This window comes from Xenopus laevis, chromosome 3S (genome assembly GCF_017654675.1).
Source record: "Xenopus laevis strain J_2021 chromosome 3S, Xenopus_laevis_v10.1, whole genome shotgun sequence".
Taxonomy (NCBI): domain Eukaryota; kingdom Metazoa; phylum Chordata; class Amphibia; order Anura; family Pipidae; genus Xenopus; species Xenopus laevis.
The window spans coordinates 23,487,007-23,503,841 of record NC_054376.1 but is presented as its reverse complement, the minus strand read 5'-3'; the positions used below and the strand labels follow the sequence as shown (position 1 = coordinate 23,503,841).

Here is a 16,835-nt window from a genome sequence, read left to right as displayed (position 1 = left end):
TTATATAGGCAGGGACTAAGAGTCTTTAATTGCTTGCAAGGTGCTCTGTCCAGTCAGATATAGGGGTGGAGATTACCCTCTTGTAAATGATGCCATCCATTAACCAGGAAAAGAAAATTTCGGTAAGTATGTAATAATTTTCTTTTATTGTTCTCACACAAAATTCTTTGTGTGCACCACAATTTATTTTGTGCGTTGGCCTCAAAATGTGTGTATGCACGTACAAGTGCTTAGAGGAAACATTGGTCTTGCGACAAAGCAGGCTCATTATTTATACCTGTATTTGAGTTATCAAATTTATGGCACTATGACCACAGACTAGCATACCTCCTGATATTTGAAAAATGTAAAGAGGGACAAAAACATCCATGTCCATTTTAAAAAATTTGGTAGCTTATTAAAGTGTGTGCGGGTACCCTTGTAATTTTGCTAATTTGAATGCATGTAACTACTCAATACTGATTACTGGCAACTGGCAAATTGATTGGATTAGCTCATTAAGCCTTGAACTTCATAGGCAGGTGTGTCCAATCATGAGAAAAGATATTTAAGATGGCCAATTGCAAGTTGTGCTTCTGTTTGACTCTCCTCTGAGGAGTGACAGCATGGGATCCTCAAAGCAACTCTCAAAAGATCTGAAAACAAAGATTGTTCAGTATCATAGTTTAGGGAAAGTCTACAAAAAGCTATCACAGAGGTTTAAACTGTCAGTTTCAACTGTAAGGGATGTAATCAGGAAATGGAAGGCCACAGGCACAGTTGCTGTAAAACCCAAGTCTGGCAGGCCAAGAAAAATACAGGAGCGTCATATGTGGAGGATTGTGAGAATGGTTACAGACCACCCAAAGATCAACTCCAAAGACCTGCAAGAACATCTTGCTGCAGATGGTGTATCTGTACATCGTTCTACAATTCAGCACAATTTGCACAAAGGACATCTGTATGGCAGGGTGATGAGAAAGAAGCCCTTTTTGCACTGACGCCACAAACAGAGTTGCTTGTTGTATGCAAAAGCTCATTTAGACAAGCCACAGTTATTTTGGAACAAAGTGCTTTGGACTGATGAGACAAAAATTGAGTTATTTGGTCATAACAAAAAGCGCAGGGCGGAAGAAGAACACCACATTCCAAGAAAAACACCTGCTACCTACTGTCAAATTTGGATGATGCTTCCATCATGCTGTGGGGCTGTCTGTCTAGTTCAGGGACTGGGGCCCTTGTTAAAGTCGAGGGTTGGATGAATTCAACCCAATATCAACAAATTCTTCAGGATAATGTTCAAGCATCATTCACAAAGGGGTTGGATATTTCAACAAGACAATGATCCTACTACACTCTTCAAAATCTACGAAGGCATTTATGCAGAGGGAGAAGTACAATATTCTGGAATGGCCGTCACAGTCCTCCGACTTGAATATCATCAAAAATCTGTGGGATGATTTGCAGCAGGCTGTCCATGCTCGGCAGCCATCAGATTTAACTGAACTGGAGAGATTTTGTATGGACGAATGGTCAAAAATACCATCCAGAATCCAGACACTCATCAAAGGCTATAGGAGGCGTCTAGAGGCTCTTACATTTGCAAAAGCAGACTCAACTATGTATTGATGTAATATCTCTGTTGGGGTGCCCAAATTTGATCAATATTTTCTGTTAATCCAATATTTCTGTTACTCCTGAAATACTACTGTTTCTATAAGGCATGTTATATATTAAAAGGAAGTTACTCCTTTGAAATGGCTCTCCTCTAACTGCCATTTCACGGATCAATATGGGATTGCGGTAACCCTTCATTGAGGATTGAAGCACTAACAAATTTATCCAGGCACCGGCAGAGCGAAAGAACAATCTCCCTGTTGTTCAGAAGTTGCTACTTTGAAAGCTCAGCCAATGATAAACAAAATTTCAAAAAATTAAGAGGGGTTCCCAAACTTTTTCATGACTGTACTTATCTTAAATTGTTACAATTGTATCTTTGCTTATCTTAAATTATTACAAATGTATCAAAGTGCAGCAGCTCAGAGTTCTCTGCCAAAAAGCCTAATTTTAATTAAGCTTCAGAAACTTTGTATTTATAGCTGAAGTCAGTGCAGGAGATCAAAGACCATTGCAGTAAGTACCTGGGACTGGGGGCTGAGCTGTCGAAATCAGAACTGTCCTGCAGAAAACAGGACAGTTGGGAGGTATCTAGGGTCTATGCACAATGGGTGGCACTGATAAATGTCTTTTATGCACCTTTTTAAAAACTCAGGTCAGAATAAATACAACATTATGGGGGTTATTTATCAAAATCTGAAATTTTCTCACTATTTTCTTAAAACCACTACGACCAAATCCGCATGAACTTCCCCCCTATTTATCAATAAATTTTCACAAATTTTTCTTGTGCGGGAAAAGTCACAATAGGTTTTTTGCAGTCAAAACCTATGATTTTTTTTCTTAAAATCACCAGAAAGCTATGACTTTTTTTTTTTTTCAAAAACCCAGCACAACTAGTAAAATCTTCCCATAAAAACTGTTAATGGGACATCTGCCATTGACTTTTACATGTTTTCAACAGGTCTGAGTTGGAGTACTTTTTAACTTCTAAATCCTGAAAAATGCGGGTTTTTTCAATCGAATCATCCCCTTTAGGGCTCTTACTCACTAGCGTTCGACCTGCGCTCCCCTGCGTTCCGTTTTTTGGCGTTCAGCCGCAGGGGAGCGCAGGAATAGACGCATGTCATTATTTCAAATGGGGCTGTACTCACTCAGGCGCGTGTAGGCGCCGAACGCAGGAAAAATGCAGCATGTTGCGTCTGAACCTGCGTTCGGCGCCTACACGCGCCTGAGTGAGTACAGCCCCATTTGAAATAATGACATGCGTCTATTCCTGCGCTCCCCTGCGGCTGAACGCCAAAAAACGGAACGCAGGGGAGCGCAAGTCAGAACGCTAGTGAGTAAGAGCCCTTAAACGTCCGACCAGAGTAATTCGGACTTTAGTAAATAACCGCCTTTGTGTTTTCTTTGTGCGTGCCATAATTTGTTTTGTGCACTGGCCTCATAATTAGTTTGAGCATGTTTAGAGGGTATATTGGCCCCTTCCCATTATTATTATCCCAACTGCTGCTATAGCTATGCACCAATTTAAAAAGACAGGGGGATATTTAAAGTAAAGTGTTCTTTAATATAAAGAAAACATAAACCTTCCAATTAAGAACTTTTTTTTTTAATATCACCCTATGCCAAAAAACTGGCATTCTGGAACAACAGTTTAACACTTATTAATAACATCTTTCCAATTTTTCGTGGGACAGTCCAGCTCTGTCTGAAGTCCTGGGTTTAGTTACTCAAATGTTACGAGTTTTTCTTTGATCTCCTGCACTGAACAGCCAGAAAAAGTTTCTAACTTAATTGGCTTTTGGCAGAGAGCCCAGAATACATGGCAGGTGCACTTTGGTACATTTGTAAAAATTTAAAATAAGCAAAGAAACAATTGTAGCAATTTAAGATAAGCAGGTCTCTTGGGGAAACTGTGACTTGCAGTGTAAAGGGCAATTCACCTTCATTAACAAAACTGTAATAACATAAAAACCACAGAAATGTGTTCAAACTTTCATAACCTGCCACGTTTTTTAAAATGAACATGGTAATTAGGGGTGTGGCTACAAAATAGGCGTGGTCAAAAAATGTCGCCACGCTACTACGGGCAAATCTTTTTGTCCCTCTTTCTATTTCCAAAATGTTGGGAGGGATGCAATAATTTTAACATCAGGTATCTCATTCCCTGACTTTAAGTTTTCCCTCATTTTATATAAGGTTTTATATATATAAGGTTGATCCCAATGTTATTAATAGGAAAAAAAGATAAATATATAGGAAGGCCGGTATCTTTTTCCAGAAAAGGTGGCAACCCTAAGGGCAGGATGGGGAGAGCAACCCAGGGAACTCTGGGGCAGCACCGATTCAGGGGAAAACGCTGCCTGAGGCGGCTCCTGCAATGCCGCCCCCTCCCCGGTTTACCAGTCGGGAGGGGAGGCAGGATCTCTAATGCGTAGAGCGCAATTGCGCTCTCTCGCATTAGTAAAGCCGAATTTCCGGTTTAAAAACTGGAAATTCGTCTCTTAAAGGTACCAGGAGTGGCTTTTTGCCACCCCTGGAAACCTCTCCGGCGTGCCGCCTGAGGCGAGTTTCTCAACTTGCCTCGTTGGCGGCGCGCCCCTGCTCTGGGGATTCAGTGAGGCCTGAATGGGAATTACGTGATCCGAGTGCATACCTCCCAACTGTCCCTTTTTCGGAGGGACAGTCCCTCTTTTGACAGCTCAACCTGCAGTCCCTCATTTGTACTGGAAAGTCCCTATTTTCTCTGCACTGAACAGCCAGAAAAAGAAACAAAGTTTATAACTTAATTGGCTTTTAGCAGAGAGCCCAGAACAGCTAAAAGGTGCAAATAAGATACTTTGTAACAATTTTGAGACACAAAAAAACAGTTTAGATAAGTAGAATTATTTTTAAACTTTCATAACCTGCCAAATTTTGTAAAATGAACATGGTAATTACGGGGTGTGGCCACAGAATGGGGTGTGGCCAACAAAAATCGGTATGCTACGTGCGAAAAAAATTTTTGTCCCTCTTTTTACTTCCAAAATGTTGGGAGGTATGCAAGTGACTGAAACACAGGGAATGCAGATGGCATTGGCTCCTGACAGGAGGCCTAGTCGAAAACTATGAAGCCCTATTAGAGTACTTCAGCTGTGCAGCCTGGAGAAGGCTGGTTAGGGTTGCCACCTAGTCGGTATTTTACCGGCCTGGCAGGTAAAAATGATGGTTGATTAATAGGGAAAAAAGATAAATATAAAGGAAGGCCGGTATCTATTTCCAGAAAAGGTGGCAACCCCAAGCCCAGTATTCGCCAGTGGCATGTAAAGTCAGCTCTGAGCCTTCCTGCAGCAGGTGAGGAGATGGTGAGAAGACACAGTAATTTACGGCCAGACTGTTTAGGCCACAATGGAGGCTCATACACGTTACAAGGCACTGGTTTGTGGGGCACCCCAGGGTTTCTGAAGGTAAATGCCCTGTAGCCGGATTAGCCCAGTGATAATTTAGTGCAGTAATGCTGTGTGCCTCATGGTTTCAGGGATTACTCCCCCTTTTCCAGATATAGGTATTTTACCATACATGAAGGCGCCATATCATAAGACTACAACTAGGGTTGCCACCTTTTGTCAAATATAATACTGGCCTGGGAGGGGGAATGTCTGTGAGGGGGCTGGGCAATGACGCGTTTTCCTAATAAGAAAAACTGGGTAGCTTCCCCCTCGATTGACATGACGATCAGCCAATTGCTGATCGGGACATCAAAGACCTGCCTCTGTGACGGGACTCATCCTGTGCCTGGCATCACCGCCCTGCGTGACATCACTGGCCAAACCCCTGCCAGGATCGCGGAGCAGTTAAAGGTGGCAACCCTGGCTACAACACCTGCTGCTACTTTCAGCTGAATGGAGACATCCGGCAGACAATAAAGTGATAAAAGAAAAGTCTTGTGATGTCGCTCTGTGTATAATGGACCAGAAAAATGACAGATGATGCTTTTCTTTATTCACTTCATTTTATGAACAGAACTAACTTATTTCTCCACTGTGACACAGGTTTCTCAAAATGATTATACTAGCTGCGTAAAAATACACAATAGCTTGAAAACTAGGGGAGAAAACAGAATGCAAATGTGCTCAGAAGAGCCCGGTTTTGTTCCTGGGGGGGAATGACAACACATTGTCACGTGTTCCTTTTACTTTTAGGGCGTACTTTGGCTCTCCTGACTGGATGTATAATATGGTATTTGTGGTGTGTGTGTGTGTGTGTGTGTGTGTGTGTGTGTGTGTGTGTGTGTGTGTGTGTGTGTGTGTGTGTGTGTGTGTGTGTGTGTGTGTGTGTGTGTGTGTGTGTGTGTGTGTGTGTGTGTGTGTGTGTGTGTGTGTGTGTGTGTGTGTGTGTGTGTGTGTGTGTGTGTGTGTGTGTGTGTGTGTGTGTGTGTGTGTGTGTGTGTGTGTGTGTGTGTGTGTGTGTGTGTGTGTGTGTGTACAGTCTCGGTCTTCACATTCCATAACCAGGAGGCAAATCACAGAAGTGCACAGCTAAAATATGTGTCTGTATTTATCTGAAGTGGCACATTCCATTCATGTAGAATAATACTTGAGGGATGTGGTAAACAACATGATTTCCAATGGGGGGGCAGTATCACTCAAAATGCCCCTGTGCTTCAGTCCTAAAACCTATGCTGACATACAAATAATCAACGCATAAAAACTTTAAAGGGTAATTATAGTGAAAATGAGCTTTTAATATAGGCTTCATCATACTGAAATAAGAAACTTTGTAAATACAATCAATTAAATATTCAGCATAGTTTCTGAAATAATCAAGTTTATCTTCACTATCCCTCTCGCAGCATCTGTTTCTCTTCATTCTGTTGTCATGCAGCAGTTGGGTGTCAGATATTCATTGACAGTTAGATCCAATATATCTTATAGAGGGGCTTCCTTTCCTAGCACATGTATTAGAGCTCACTCAAATAACTGATTCCAGTACAAACAAAATCTAACAAAATAACTGCCATTTGCACAAATCCTGCATGTAGAGAGACAGGATTCCAGGTGAGTTTAATAGAGTGAGTCAGTGTCGGACTGGCCCACAGGGATACCAGGAAAAGTCCCGGTGGGCCAAGGTGTCAGTGGGCCCTCATGCTGCTAGACATTTGGCCTATTTCATGGCCATTCCCTATTTCTATAAGAACAAATTGACTAAATAGATGGAATAATAGATTATAGTATGTAAAGAAAAGGAGAATAGATGAGTGAGGAAAGGAAGAATAATATTACTAAGAGTGGACTCCTGGTCTAAGATTAATTGGTGGGCCCCTAGTCAAAGGTTTTTGGGTGGGCCCCTGGTGTCCCAGTCCGACACTGGAGTGAGTTCTAATACATCTTCTAGGCCAGTGCTGCCCAACTTCTGTGCTATGGAGAATTTTTCTGGTCAACATGGTGGAGGGCTGATAATGAAGCCAGTGTTAGCCACTCCCTGTTTTAGACCACACCCACTTTTAACCACAACCATGTTACCACAAGGCCACATCCACATTAATGGTGATAACACGCCAAAAAAATCAAATGGTTGGTGCTCACTGCAGGGATATCACTCATATGTGAAAAAAGTTAAGTCATATTAAGACATAACCATAAATCCATATACCTGCTCCTCCCCTATGTATAACACAGCACCCCAGCACATGATTAAACACCTTAGGGCCCCCTAACAATCATTTTCAAATGCTAACAAAACCCCAGAACAAATCCCAGGTTTATGTTTCACAGGCAGAGTATGGCACACACAGGGAGCATAGGAAAGGCAGAGTATGGCACACACGGACAGAGTTTGGCACACCCAAGGAGAATAGGACAGACAGAGTATGGCACACACAGGGAGCATAGGGCAGACAGAGTATGGCACACCCAAGGAGAATAGGACAGACAGAGTATGGCACACACAGGGAGCATAGGGCAGGCAGAGTATGGCACATACAGGGAGCATAGGGCAGGCAGAGTATGGCACACACTGGCAGAGTATGGGACACACGGACAGAGTTTGGCACACCCAAGGAGAATATGACAGACAGAGTATGGCACACAAAGGGAGCATAGGGCAGAACAGAGCAGGAGACATGGAAACCCATAAGGACCTGTAAGATGTACTACATACAGTGACACAGTGCCCGTGCCCCATTAGCATTTTAAATAAGGTGTGAACAGGTGAACAATGTCGGCAGTTTCAGTCTGGGTCTCAGGTGTGAACAGTACAGGCCTTTAGAATGTAATCAATAGAGGTGTCACAGGTGTGAACAATACAGGGGGGGATTACATGTGTGTACAATACAGGGGATTACAGTCTGAATTAGAGGTTTAAACAATGCAGGTTAATCTCTGTAGTGATACCTATTGAAGTTTACACAAGGTAAGCAGACACAGCAGGCAGACTTTCATGTGGAGGGCCACACAAGGGGGGGGGGTGCGGGCCATCAGTTGGACAGCCCTGTTCTAGGCAAACGGAGCCCCCTATAAGATATATTGGATCTAACTGTCAATGAATATGTGACACCCAACTCCTGCATTAAAAGATGAAGCTTATATTATATTTTTGCAATAGCTCCCCTTTAACTCTAATAGACTTTGTATATAGTGGTGGTAAGTTATGTAAAGTTTATATTTTAAACAAATATCCTGTTATTTCCCATTCAGAGTGAACCAACGAGGAATCTGCTGCAGTCCTTCATCCAGCACTGGAAAGGAGTCAATGATGGTTAATGGTTCAAAAATTTGGTTGACCTAGAGACCTCAGGTCAGCTACAGGAATGTAAGTCCAAGGTCACTGTAGCACGCTGATCCATTTATTTGAATACAAAGGTGATTTTATTAGCTCACATGTAGACATCAAAACATGGTTGTACTGGGGGGCCTGGTGCTGCTGTCTCAGTCAAAGTTCTGTCAAAGTTCCTTTGTCTTTACTGCATGTGTAGCAGCAATTCCATGTCTTGTCTGTATTATTTCTTTTCATGCCTCTATGTGTCTCTGTACTGACCTGTCCTGTCTGTATATGTCTCTCTGCTGACCTGTCCTGCATGTATTTGATTCTGCACAAAACCCAGCGCACATCTAAAAAATCATTGGGACTTCACCCATTGACTTATATGCAACCGCGACAGGTCTGAGATGCTGGATTTTCTTATTCTGACTTTTCCATCCTCGGGGTTTAATAAATTCTGATTTTTTTTTTATAATTTTAAAAAATAGCGAATATATCGTGATTTTTGCATTCAGAGTTTAGTAAATACCTCCCTACGTGCGCTCTGGCTCATACTGTTAATAGGTGGGATAGGGTAAAGTAGATACATGGGCTTGGTTACACACACACAAACTTAGCTCTGTTTACTTCTGCACTTGCTGGAAATAAGACATAGCAACTGCTTTTTTAATGATCCTTCTCTTTACCCATAGGTTGAATCATTTAACCCTTTGTTGTGGTGCTGTGGCTTTAGAAGAGTTCTGCAAGGAGCTGGCAGCATCTTACGGGACTCACAACTCAGTGCGTCTTTAAGCACTCTTTGTGTTGTATATCCAAGGACAATTCCTACATTCTCAGTGGAGACAACACAGAGAACTGGCCAGAGTGAACGTGCAATAGAAAGAACACTTGCCCTAAACTGGGCAATGTGCTTCTGCTTTTATAAATGTAAAGACTGTTTTTTAATTCTTGTGCCTAATTGGAGAATCATCACATTTTTAAAACCCTGTGCCGTTAAATGTCTGAAAAGTACCACCCTCTTGTTACCCTATTCCCCTTGTTTCTTAAAGAGGTTGTTCAGCTTTAAATTAACTTTTAGTATGTTGTAAGAGTGATATTCCAAGATACTTTTCAATTAGTTTTCATTTTTTATTATTTGTGGTTTTTAAGGTTATTTAGGCTTTTTATTCAGCAGCTCTCCTTTTTCTAATATCAGCAATCTGGTTGCTAGGGTCCAAAATACCCTAGCAACCACACATTGAATTGAATAAGAGACAGGAATATGAATACAGAGTGTCTGAATAGAACACTAAGTAATAAAAAGTAGCAATAACAATACATTTGTAGGCTTACAGGGCATTTGTTTTTAGATGGGGTCAGTGACCCCATTTGCAAGCTGGAAAGAGTCAGAAGAAGAAGGCAAATCATTCAAAAACTATAAAAAAAAATAATGAAGACCAACTGAAAAGTTGCTTAGAATTGGCTATTCTATAACATACTAAGGGGCAGATTTATCAAGGGTCAAAATGAAAATTCAAATTTGAAATTATAATTTTCGAGTTTTTTAATGGTCAAAACTGTCAAATTTGACTAGGGAGTTATGAGATTTATCATACTCTGGTCCTTTAAGAACTCAAATTCGACTATTTGCCACCAAAAACCTGTGGAATTGCTGTTAGTCAATGGGAGACATCCAGGGATCAATCTGGAGTTGTTTGCAGCCTTCCTAACATTCAAGTTTTTAATATTCGAATCGAATTTCATTTGAGTTTTCGGGTCGATCCTATTCAACCGAGTTTAAAAGAAATCAATCTTTATAATACATTTCGTTTGGTCAAATTTTGAGTTTATGGGAGTTTTAAAAAAACTCACATGAATCTGAAATTTGACCCTTTAAGTTAACTTGAAGGAGAACCACACCTTTAACCTTGTGTCCCCAGCTGATGTTGGACTGAAGTTTAATTCTCTCCAAGGAACCCAGGAGTATTTCACATCATACACTTCCATCCGTCTGTCATCCTGGCTGTCTTGTGTAACAGAGCAATTATGTACAGTTCTCACTGCTGCACCATATTGTACTGGTCATTTTGTCTCTGCAACAAGGCTCTGTGCATTGGTGTAAATAAATATGCTATTGCCTCAGAAAGAAATATATAAATCAGACCTTGAAATAACTTTATCATATGATACAATTGCTTTTTTCTTTGTAAGTATGAATGGCACAGCCATGGAAGTGATACCAGTTACAAAAGTAAAGGAAGATGAAGAGGCCAAACTGCTCAGCATGATCCATTACAGTCAGCCCAACAGCCAATTACTCTTAAAGGAATAGTTCAGTGCAAAAATAAAAACTTGGTTAATAGATAGGCTGTGCAAAATAAAAAATGTTTCTAATATAGTTAGTTAGTCAAAAATGTAATCTTCAAAGGCTGGAGTGACTGGATGTCTAACAGAACATAAAGAACACTACTTCCTGCTTTTCAGCTCTCTAACTCTGAGTTAGTCAGCGACTTTAAGGGAGGCCACATGGGACATAACTGTTCAGTGAGTTTGCAATTGATCCTCAGCATTCAGCTCAGATTCAAAGGCAACAGTTATGACCCATGTGCCCCCCCCTCAAGTCACTGATTGGTTACTGCCTGGTAACCAATCAGTGGAAACCAAGAGAGCTGAAAAGCAGGAAGTAGTGTTCTGGCTATTATGTTAGACATCCAGTCACTCCAGCCTTTATACATTACATTTTTGTCTTACTAACTATATTAGAAACATTTTTTATTTTGCACAAACTATCTATTTACCCAGTTTGTATTTTTATACTGAACAATTCCTTTAACTGAATTGAACATATTTTTTGTTATACAAGGGACCACTGCAATAACTTATCTGCTTGTTTGATGAGGTCAGCAACTTGCAATTATCCCTCGCCCCAAGGGATTTCTAAACCAGCCTGATGGACATCATGGCGATTGGCCAGAACTTTTAGAGGTCCCAGTAAACAGTCTCACGAGCGGCCGAGTCAGCAGCTTTAATTGGCCGGTTCATAGCCAACTTAAATTTTAGTATTCTGGCAAATTACATATTCTAAAAAGTTCTTTCATATAAGTTATAAGTATTTAAAATGTATTAATAAATGATGCATTCTGCTTCTAGGGGAGCATGCAAAGAAACCGTTAAAATCCTTGCAAGGCTCCAGGCATCCCTGACCTCAGCTCTCTCTGTAGCCTGATCACTCTGCACTACATAAATTACAGTACCACTTAAAAGTCAAGTTCACCTTCAAATTAACTTTTAGTATGGTGTACAGAATGATATTCTAAGACGATTTGCAATTTGTTTTCATTTTTTATTATTTGTGGGTTTTATATTATTTTAGCTTTTTATTCAGCAGCTCTCCAGTTTGCAGTTTCAGCCATATAATTGCTAGGGTCCCAATAACCCTAGCAACCATGCATTGATTTGAATAAGAGACTGGAATATGAATAGGAGAGGGTCTGAATAGAAAGATGAGTAATAAAAAGCATCAATAACAATACATTTGTAGCCTTACAGAGCATTTGTTTTTAGATGGGCTCAGTGACCCTCATTTGAAAGCTTGGAAAGAGTCAGAAGACTCTATAATTAAAAACTATAAAAAATAAATAATGAAGACCAGTTGAAAAGTTGCTTAGAATTGACTATTCTACAACATATTAAAAGACAACTTAAAGGTGAACCACCCCTTTAAAGTAAGAATCAGGCATGAAGGAGTCTGTAGGCAAGCCCTCCCACCTCAAGCAAGAATAATATGGTGAGGGTTTTTATATAGGTGATAATGTACCCCTATAGCAGATGCCTTGTGGTGCATATTGGCAGGGCTGTTATTAAGCACTGCATTTGGGATATAGAATAGTCAATAAGAACATGCATTTACAGGCACAGATTCCAGTTCATGTCTGCAAACATAATAAAATAAATATCTGTAGATATATAGGTGCATATTTCTAGATAAACTGATCTATATGAAGCATCATGAAGGTAAAGTTCATATGTAGAGCCAGCTCAGCTGTATAAGGGAAGCAGCGTTTTCTCCTTCACTGTACTCTCCAATTGTCCCCTAAGCTCCTCCTCCTTTATAAGTGCCCAGCGGAAGCCTTCTCCTGGCACTGAGGGGGGCTCATTGGTACTGACCTCTGCCATGATGTTAAAGCATACGCCGTCTGCCCCTTCCCCACCTTGGTGATGTAATCCCAGAATTCCACAAGACCTGGGTGGGTCTTTGAGAAGACATCGCAGTGAGTTAAGGAAGCTCGATCTGCTTGTGGAGCAAAGAATAACAGGAAGGCCATGAGAATGGACGACACTCTGTAGCACCCAAACCTGCCCCTCTGAGCCAAAGCACAGGAGAACAAGGCGCAAGGCCAAGTGGGGTGAAGCGAAGACCTGAGGTAGGACAGAGGGATGAGACGGGAGCTTCTGATATTCCATAGCCAGCTTGATGTGAGGTACAATGTCTCTGCAGCGCAAGGGTAATGACGAAACTGTGTCCCACCAAGAGGCCTGCAGGGATTCTGAGTCTGCTGAAAGCTCAGACTTCAAAGAGCCACCTACAATGAAAGAGACCATGTTCCATCCAAATAAATGAACAGCTTTAAAGGAACAGTAACATCAAAGTAAATAAAAATATAATGTAGTGTTGCCCTGCACTGGTAAAGCTGCTGTGTTTGCTTCAGAAAAAACACTATTGTTTATATAAATAAGCTGTTGTGTAGCAATGGGGGCAGCCATTCAAAGGAGAAAAGGCTCAGGTTACACAGCAGATAGCAGATAAGCTCTGCAGAACATAATGGTGTTATCTGTTATCTGCTATTTAACCTGTGTCTATAGCTTTTTTCAATTTTCGCCATTGCTTCACAGCAGCTTGTTTATATGAACTATAGTAGTGTTTCTGAAGCAAACAAATCAGTTTTACCAGTGCAGGGCAACAGTACATGATATTTTCATTACTTTAAAACACTTTCACTTTGGTGTTACTGTTCTTTTAACTAACTATAGCTAAACCCAATGCTCAACCTAAGTCTAGGCCTCTACATACCTGTCTGCCGGGCCAGGAATACAAATCGAATCCAGGCTGTTCCTCTCTCCTCCACAGCCAGGAGGGTGATGGGTTCACATGTAAGTCCCGTCTCTTCTGTTACCTCTCGGCACAATCCTTCCACCAGTGTTTCCCCCTTCTCCAACCGGCCAGCAGGCAAGTACCAGCTTCCTCGGCATTCAGGCTTTGCCTCCTGCATCATCAGCACCTCATCCTGCAAAACATTGCCCTTACTACACAAGCCATCCTTCATTAGTGCACAATCTGGACCAAGGTGTCTCATTCCTGTAACGTCTCTAGCATCTTTATATGGGCTTGCCTTGTGTATTCTATTTCTGTAGAAGGTTAAAGTTTCCCACCCATTTTTAAAGGAGAACTAAAGTCTAAAATTGAATAGGTAGTAATTATGCATTTTATATACTAAAAGAGCCCAGAGGCTCAGCAGCTATATAGCAGCAATGATCCAGGCATTTAAAATTGTGAACAGCAGCTTCCTGTGATCTGATTTTTTGATTTTGATTTTTACAACGTGTTCATTATTTTCATAAACAAGTCAATAATAGAGCCGTACATAGACAAAATTCCAAAATATTGAATGTAGAAGCATAAAAATACAGTAAAAGATGATGATCTTCACAAACAAACCTAGAAAATCATAAAAAGTAGATCTGAACATAATAAAAATTACATTAGAGCAAAGAAAAAATACACAAAAGAAATAAAACATTAAGAACACTAAATGGAAAATAATTAAACAAGTTCCAGGAAATATTTTGACTTTCAGTTCCCTTATTCAGATGACCTTATGAATCCTAATTTAGTCAGTAATTCTTTCTTGGGCTTATTAAATAAATCTAGATATCTGACCATAGACAATAAAAAGAATAGGAGGACATTTCTTTCTCAAAATTATATCTAAAAGCTTCTTGCAAACATAACTGACTTAGAGAAAAAAGAACTTCCTCTAACTTCCTTTTGTATCCAATAATGAGATATAATATTCCTCATGTCACTTATGAAAAGGCATAATAAATTCAGCACCTCCTTGTCTATTTTTAAGGTTGAGTTATAAAAAAAAAAATCCTCAATTAAATCTAATAAAGCAAACATTGGATATAGTTTGATTTTCCTATCTAAGCTAAGAGAGAGGAACCTTTTCAATTTCTCCCATAATAGAGAGAGATTAAAGGGCAGGACCAGAAGTAGTGAAACATGTCCACATTCTCAGCCTCACCTTTTGGGCGATCTGATCTTTTAAGGCCTTTTTTTTTTTTGTGAAACTGCACATGTTCAGTGTGCTTTGGGTTGTTTTTGAGATGCTAAGCTTATGAGTTGAGTTACATCGAGGTTACATCTGTCCTAGTAGCTGATGTTACATGGCTGAATGTTAATCATGTTTGATACAGAATGTCATCCTGCCATGTACTGTGAATCTGAACTCTGATAATCAGCATTCCAATGTGAATTTTATGTTGTGTATATACAGTATATCATACCTCCCAACATTTTGGAAATAAAAAGAGGGACAAAAAACTTGGCGAGCATAGCGCGGCTACATTTTTTTAGCCACACCCATTTTGGTGGCCACACCCCCTGATTACCATGTTCATCTTACAAAATTTGGCAGGTTATGAAAGTGTTTTTTTTCAGTTATTACAGTTTTGCTAATGAAGCGATTACTTATTTGCTTATCTAGAAATTGTTGCAAAAGTATCTTATCTTCTGCTGTGGCTGTTCTGGGCTCTCTGCCAAAAGCCAATTAAGTTAGAAACTTTATTTCTTTTTCTGGCTGTTCAGTACAGAGAAAAACTTGAATACAAGTGAGGGACTGCAGGTTGAACTGTCAAAAGAGGGACTGTTCCTCTAAAAACAGGACAGTTGGAAGGTATGGATATTGTGAGTGGGTCCCTAAGCACAGAGCATGTGCAGTGAATCAGCAGAAAAGAAGATGGGGAGCTACTGGGGCATCTTTGGAGACACAGATCTTCACTGCTAAAGGGCTGCGGTTGCCTAGGGCTGGTACAGAAGCCCAAAACATAATGTACAACTTCTTTAGTTACGCTTTAGTTCTCCTTTAAACCTTAAGCTAAAGTAACCACATTTGCTCAGCCAGAAATTAGTCTTTTTTTACATACAGCCCCCAGCCTTGGCACGTGACACTTCCAAACCTAATAGAGCTTCTTTGTCTCACCCTCTCATTCAGTAACACCCCCATGACGATGTAGCAAATGCTGTGTCGCAGTCTCAGAGGTTTGGGGGATTCAGGGGCCACATCATACGTTTCGGGCAGTGGGACAGCCCCGCCTCCCAGGACGATTGTGAGCTCTCCTTCCAGGGCAGAAGACATAACTAAAATGTGCAAAGGACAAAGGAGCAGGTCAGATTATAAAAAGGCAACACAACAAGCGCAGGGATTTAAATTCAGATTATTCAAAGATATTAAGGATAAGCGTTTTTAATTTCCCTCAATACTTAGTGATTATTTGCCCTTTGTGTCAGCAGGGAAGGTTTACATATAAAGAATGTGGACCTAACAAGGTCTGTGCCAGAGCAATCCTATAATATAGGAAGGAAAGTATTAATTTCCAATAAAATGTGCGAACCCTGCCTGGGACCAGACTAAAGCTGCACAAATAACAATTCCCACTCACGAGAGTTTCCCCCATAACAACGCTACACATCAACATTACTACGCACCTATTGCTTCAGACCCGGAAATAGACTTCTAGCTTCCTTTTATCGGATTGGCCCCCTCCAACCCAACTTTCGCTTCTGATTGGCTTCCGCCGTTGTTTGGTTCATAGAGAATGACAGAAAGGCGAGATGATACGCAGTGCCTCAAACAGCGGTGTCTTCGTGACAGTCCTGGCCCGCGGGTAACTATCAGTACAAAGCCCTCACGCCTTCATCTCCAGCACAGCAAACGCCGTGTTTGTTTATATATTTCCACCACAAGGTGTCGCTAGTCTATAACATTTTTTTTTGCCGGTTGAATGCGTCACAACCAGGAGCATTCTGGGAGTTGTAGTTCCATTAAAGCTGTGGTAAAAAGCTTGCCTTTCTAGTCACCTACCTGAATCTGGCACATCGTCTCTCGACGCCTCTGCTTCTCACATTTTCTGCAGGACAAATCCCATCTTCTTGCCACACACTGACATAAAGGGATTGTGGGTAGTGGTTTAGTTAAATGACAAGACTATAAACAAGATTCTCCTCAGTAGCAGACATGGTTGTGATTCCCAATGTGAGTCACTGGTGCCTAATGGCTCTGTCCCTTAAAGGGTAAGTAAACGTAAACCTTTAAAATAAGTGAATGTAAAACTGATGAGGGGGGCTATTCTAAGCACTTTTGTCATTTATATTCATTCATATTAACAGTACATGTATCCCTTAAATTCTTGGAATAAAAACAAAATAAATAATGAATGTAAATGACAAAAGTGCTTAG

General features: G+C 40.7%; 1 protein-coding gene across 2 annotated transcripts; it reads right to left on the bottom strand.

The window, feature by feature from the left end:
• Positions 1–12,063: 12,063 nt before the first annotated feature.
• Positions 12,064–16,340, bottom strand: nudt18.S (nudix hydrolase 18 S homeolog). 2 transcript variants are annotated; one of them, XM_018255048.2, is made up of 4 exons: positions 16,085–16,340; positions 15,579–15,736; positions 13,388–13,601; positions 12,064–12,899 (listed from the first exon to the last, which is right to left on the bottom strand). In XM_018255048.2, exons 2-4 carry the CDS (start codon positions 15,732–15,734, stop codon positions 12,355–12,357), a joined length of 915 nt encoding a protein of 304 aa, XP_018110537.1. In that variant the 5' UTR covers positions 15,735–15,736; positions 16,085–16,340; the 3' UTR covers positions 12,064–12,354. The 2 variants fall into 2 exon arrangements, with proteins under 2 accessions (XP_018110537.1, XP_018110538.1); XM_018255049.2 differs by lacking the exon at positions 16,085–16,340 and adding an exon at positions 16,039–16,079.
• Positions 16,341–16,835: the final 495 nt, after the last annotated feature.